Source organism: Pseudochaenichthys georgianus, chromosome 16 (assembly GCF_902827115.2).
Source record: "Pseudochaenichthys georgianus chromosome 16, fPseGeo1.2, whole genome shotgun sequence".
NCBI classification, from domain to species: Eukaryota; Metazoa; Chordata; class Actinopteri; order Perciformes; family Channichthyidae; genus Pseudochaenichthys; species Pseudochaenichthys georgianus.
In genome coordinates, this window is record NC_047518.2 from 20,475,325 (window position 1) to 20,481,731 (window position 6,407).

The 6,407-nt window shown below is 41.1% G+C and overlaps 1 protein-coding gene across 1 annotated transcript; it reads right to left on the reverse strand.

Moving 5' to 3' along the window:
• Positions 1 to 1,031: 1,031 nt before the first annotated feature.
• On the reverse strand, positions 1,032 to 5,816 carry irx1a (iroquois homeobox 1a). The gene is given in 5 exon segments (XM_034102656.2): positions 1,032 to 1,525; positions 2,468 to 2,543; positions 2,867 to 2,961; positions 2,963 to 3,957; positions 5,310 to 5,816. Coding segments are annotated over 5 exon segments (1,485 nt in total). The 5' UTR covers positions 5,553 to 5,816; the 3' UTR covers positions 1,032 to 1,449.
• Between the last annotated feature and the right edge of the window lie 591 nt (positions 5,817 to 6,407).

Below are 6,407 nucleotides of genomic sequence, written 5' to 3' on the forward strand. Positions count from 1 at the left end.
ACTGTAAAGAATACTGCATTTTGTGTGATAATAGGCTGCTGTTTGAGTTCAAGTATTTCCATGAGATTTATAGCTTTTTTTAGGGAAAAAGCAGTTTCAAGCTTAAGCAATATAACAGTCACCTATAGAGGTCGCTGTGATATTGCAAAACAGATGTGCATAAGTCACTCCACAGGTTTAGGCCACTCCAATAATTCACCCTCTGGAACAGCTCACTTCGCAGCTTACTGTCACAAAGGAGCTCTAACTCAAACAAGAGCATTTTATGCTGTAGTTATTTTAGTTGTTGTATCATTATTATTTAATATTTAGTTTATTTGTTTTAATTGCAAAACAGTTACATTTTAAATACTTAAAACATGTTTTGTTTGTTTATATAATGATCGTGGGAGCTCCTGCACATGAATAGAACACGAAAAATATCCACATCATTTCCCATCACAACTAATTATAGCTCTTTTCCCTTATTATGTTTAGACCCCATTAGGCTGTTGTGTTAAATCAATATTTGCTTTTGGTCACCGATTGAGAGAAGCTGCTTTTATAGGCTAATGATCACTATCAGCCTCGGGACAGACAGGACCCCAACACTCTGACCCTGCTCCACAACGCCGACCATGTCAGGCCCCTCCTCCCCCCAAAACGAAAAATATTAATAATTTATCTTCGAATCGACTTCTCTCTCTGACATATTAGATTTTAACCATTTGATTTTGTTTGGACTGGGCGTTCCCATATTATTACTTAATGACCTTCCCAGCTGCTCCTGTCCATTTTCTGTCACCAGCAACCATCTGGACACTTATTAGCACCTCAATGCATCCACGCTGCTTTCCTCCCAACTTGAATAAAATTAAGCCCGGTTGCAGACTGCCAATATCATTTTCCCTTTCCCACCCTTTTCGAAATAAAATTGGTAGTAGGCCAACGTTTTCTTTGATAATAGTAATAATAATAATCATACCAATACAAATAATACCATGTAGCAAATAAATATAGGCTGAGGATACACGTGGGCTTTCTCTATAATTTCATTTAGTTTATTAGGCAAAATATACGATCTGGACAAATTCCTTCAACGCTTCCTATTTACAAATTTAAATCACTTGGTATTTACATTAAAGGAAGGACACCAAAAACACAAGATAGAGACAAAAATAATAATAATAATTATAATAATAATAATAAAGTAAAAAGCCTACCAAAATGTCCCAGCCTGCCTTTGCAAAGTGGAGAGAGAGTAACATTATAGGCGCGAGTATAGGCTACACAACAATAGAGGAAGTAATCCATCCATCCACAGGATATTACCAAATTACGCCATTTGTTCTGTACCGACTGAATGCTACGCTGTATTATTATTTCTCAGTGTCCTTTTCAGGGAGTGTAAAGTCTTTTTTCTATTTTTCTTTTCCTTTTTTTTCAAGCAAAGAAAACACAATGTCTTGATCAAGCCGAGGAGAGAGCAGTGAGGACTCGTTGCGTGGCGTCTTGTGGACTCCTGGCGCTGGAAGGCAGAGAGGATCTGGATAAAGAATAATACAGAAAAGTAGATAAATACCCCCGCCGTGTTTGGACAGCAGGTTTCAATATGCATCTCAATTGTATGGCTGAACAGCTTTGATTTTAAACAGACTGCAGTCCCCCTCTCCAATGCCTTACTTGTTGTATACTACTACTACTACTACTACTAATAATAATAATAATAATAATAATAATAATAATAATAATAATAATAAAATACATCAGAATATTTTTCTTACAACTCGAAAAAATGTGAGCGTGCAGAAAAAAAGATCCTCTTTATGCTACCATTATCAACATTCATAATTCTCTTTACTATTTGTATATGACTGATCTATATGAATGTTGCATATAGTGGGTATTTTGTAATACTCGAAAAAGAGGTAAACTTTTTTCCCATTTCGGTAAGAGCTCTCCCCTGGGCTCCGGGGCTCCCAGGGGTCTTTAGGGAAAGCACACAGCCCAGACAGAGCCCGTTTTACTCGGTGACTTGATAAGTAGCCACACTCTCCCCAGAGGGGAGGAATTAAAGGGGGTGTGGGATGGGAGTCAAGACCCCTGTCACCCGCAAAACAAACTGTATTCTATTTATTTTAGTTGTATTTATTCTTTAGTGTTATCATAATTATTTGTCCAATATAACATAACAACTGCCAACTGCCATAACAATTTGGTTTCAATACTGAAATTCGTAAATCAATTTGTATTCCATAATTTCCATGATCCTGGTCCTTCCATTACTTACATGCTTATTTTAATTTGAATACCATAATACAGTGCCAGAAAAAACATCTACATCTGTTCATAACCTTATGTTAAATTATACATTTTGAAATTGCATTTATAAACCTAAGGCTGCTGATTTTATAATTATTCCCTTGTTTTTCCTTTTGTCGTTTGAATCTTTCCAACGTTAAAAATAAAAAGTAAAAACTTTTCTTACCTGTCATGGATGGGTCGAAAGGAAGACTTCAGGATCTGTGTTGGAGGTGAAACAGACCTTCCACCATTTTCATGCTCTAAAGGACACATAAAACATACTTATCAATACTGGTATAACTGGATACATTATAATTATTTAATTACATTTTATTATGCATGATGCCAATATTTAGGCCCATGAACATGTCTGATAACAAAAACTGGAACCACTATTGTTGCGTTAATTTACTACAACTTAAACATTGTTAGGTGTATATAACGCCTATTCACGCCTGCAAGTTTATATAATTATACACAAATAGAAGATGCACCATAAACGTAATACACCTATTGGCTTTTATATAAAATGTATAGCACTCATTCTGACATTCATGCACGTGCTTGGAGCCTGTGATCCTACCTATGTGTTTGGGACTGTGCGTCTCTGCTCGTGCCTTGCTGTCATTGCTGAGTGCTGCTGCAGCTGCTACCGGCGACACCACTACTGATGTCGGGCTGCTGCTGCTGCTGGGCCTGCAAGTGGTGGTTGTGGTGGTGATGGTGCTGGTTTACTCCCAGAAACGACCTCACATTGAGCAGGGAGTTCTGGCCCAGGAAAGCGCCATTCGTCCAGTTGTGGAACTTTCCAATCTGGCAGGTGTACAGTCCATGACTGGGGAGGAAGGCAGGGTGGGTCTGTATCTGGTGGTGGGCCGCAGATGGGTGAGTTGTGGCAGCGGGGCCACACGGGGACGTGGGTTTCTGAGAAGAACTATCAGGACTAGTGGCTGTTTCTGCTAAAGACCATATTTTGGGTTTATTGTTAGAGGGGAGAGGAAAGCTCCCGGGTCTATCCGGGGACAAAACTCTTGTGGTGTTGTTGTTGCCGTCCGAATTCTCCTTACTCCCTGGGTGAACTGAAAGTGGAATCTTAGATTTTTCAAAAGCCTCATGGGCCTGCAGGGCAAAGGCCCGTCTTTTCTCCAAGCTGTCCAAGTCTCCCCCGGCACCGAGTCCGCCCCTGTGGTCCCTGCTGCCCTCCGTTGATTTATCATCATCATCCTCGTTGCTCTGATCCCCGTCGTTGTCGTCGATTTTGTCTATGTCTATGCTCTCCAAATCAATCTCCTCCTCGTCTTCGTTCTTCTCCGCTTCGTCCCCACTACCGAACAAGTTACCGTCCTCGCCGTCCTCTTTGCTCCTGCTTCCCCACGTCACCTTGTTCTCCTTCTTGAGCCTCCTCCGTGCGTTGGCGAACCATGTGGAGACCTGCGTCAGCGTCATTTTGGTGATGATGGCCAGCATGATTTTCTCCCCCTTGGTGGGGTACGGGTTCTTCCGGTGCTCGTTGAGCCAGGCCTTCAGGGTGCTGGTGCTCTCCCGGGTTGCATTCTTGGGCCTGGCCGGATCACCGTACTGAAACTGGCCATAAGGGTAGAAGGCCGGAGATGTGTGGGCTGCGAAGCTGCCAGGATGGACGCCTGGATTATCCTTGAGCTCGTATTGGGATCCCTTGAAAAAAAAAAAATACACAACATTTTATAAAAGTCAAACATTTAAAATGCATGGTAAGTTTGCTAAAAGTGTTAGTATTATTAAACTGTACGCATTAATGCATTTCAGCCATTGTTTATGTCTGCAACTCAAACAAGTGAAATGACTGTGTTTATAAAAAAAAGTTGCAATTGCACCTGACACCACAAATAAGCTTCTCAATTTGCGAAATATCCCATGCTGGGACTGCGCCACCTGCGTCTTCACAAATACTCCCTCAAATGCACAGACCTTTTATTAGCAAACATGTTCCAAACATGTCTGTCTTAAAAAAACGGAACAAATACAGTCAACAGGACGAGAGAAAATTCGGTTCATCATTGTGAACACACAGATGGCGTGCAAACTGCCAGCTTTCATGTTTACCAGCCAAACTCCCCTCCACACTCCTAAAGCATGTCAAAGTACTTTCAAGGCCTAAGTGAAGTTTTCTCAGCATGCCACACTTCCACTGGCGCAGTTATATTTGCTTTGGGTACAGCACTCAACATATCGATCAGAAGGAAATAGATTGTTGGGATAATAGCTCTTGTTTTGAAGCTTTGGAGCAAACATATTTACTATCACATTAACAAAGTGAACAACGTTTTTTTGTAATGGCCAGGTGCATTTTAGGGAAATACATGTCTGACTATTCTTGAGACACAGTAATCCATGTGGAATTCAGCCATGACAGGAGTGTATAGGCTACTGTAGAAAAACAAAGCCTACACAATTGAAAGTTATTTCATATTTATAGCCTAAGCTTTTTGTTTTATGGGGGAGATTATTTCTAACGATCTGATAACAAATAATATGGCTGGGGTAAGAAAAGTACACACTTTCTCTTAACTTTTCGTTAACACAGATCTATTGCACGTCTTTTTTCTTCCGTAAAATGTATTTAAACTTTGCAATCGATTTTTTTTAACAGTTAGATAACAACTGTCAGGGTGACAGGGGTAAATTCAACCCTGTGTTTACTTGTTTGCATTTACGTTAAAATAAATAACTTCGAGTCAGATCTTTGTTTTTTTGTTTTTGCTTGTAGCCGCAGCTCAAACTTTTTACATTTGTAACTTTGCCAAACAAGGCACTGAACTAGGAACATTTAGTAAAATGGGGACACATTTTAGCAATCGATATTTTTTATAAACAAACATAGGCCTACTAGAATCGATTATCCCTTCATTTTTGAATTATTTCTTTTTAGGTTAACCAGCCTTTTGTTGGCTGTTGTTTTTCACAGACAGCGGTTATCCTCAAGCATAAACAATCGTTCTTGTCACTCCAACCCGTAACCAGAAACGAAAAACAATAATAATTCTTACCATTTGTGAGAAAAGAGCCAAGTCCGCGCTGGTGTAAGGTAAGAAAGCGCTGTAGTTGTGTGCGTACGGGTTAGCGTACATGCCTAACACCGAGTTGACCGCTGCTGCGGTGGCGGACGGACTTCCCCCGAGTTCGGTGCTCCCTCCCCGGGACGAAGACGTAAGCACTCCCGGTCTCTCGCTCGCGTAAACCGCCTGGGAGGCACTCAAGTACTGCGGGTAGCCTAGCTGGGGGAAAGACATCTCCTCCGCCGAATTGTCTCACGGCTGTATTGTCCGACAGAACGGTGCGTAAAAAAGTGTGCGAGAGAAAAAAAAGAAAAAAGGAAGCCGGAGGAGTGCAGGGAAAGTGTTTAAGCCAAAGCCACAGCTACTACAGACATACGGCGGTATGCAGTCAAAACAACCCGCTCTTAAATCTCTGCTTCCTCTCTTTTCTCGCGCAAAGTCCGCTGGATGTGATCTGATCAACAATTGCGCTCCGACTGACGCGCCTGGCCCTGAGGTCTCCAGGCTGATCTCTCAGATACAATTTGAAGTTGATGCTTTGATTGGCATCCCCTACTTGAGCCTGCAAGCTCCTCCTCGTTTGGAGCAATGTGGATAATGTGAATATAGAGTGAGCACATTGGCTGGGGCCTCTCTCTCTATCTATCTCTCTACCTCTCCATCTCTCTCCCATTTCTCTCTCTCTCTGTGTCTCTGACTCTCTCTCTCCCTCCGTGTTTGGACTTATTGTATGTTAAATGTTCAAGCATTAGAGTCCATTCACCGAAGGCTTTGATTGTTGTATGACAACCTGTCTACACGATTTTACAGCTGTCCGACACAGGGGGAAGTAAACCCGTCAGAAGAAGGAACTTACTTTGAATAGATTTAAATTGTAATTAAAGAGGGAAAAAGCTTCTCCGCAGAGGAATTAGTAGCCTATCCGTGATCTGCTATCACGAGCTGCTGGTGCGTTTATTTAATTCACAGTGACTCATTTACTCTTAAAGTGTCTTCCTCTAACTTTTTTCTTCAACATTTTATCCATCTAATTTGTTCACATATATAGTTATTAAATCGACTTACTAGTTAAATTAAGTTTATTTTAAT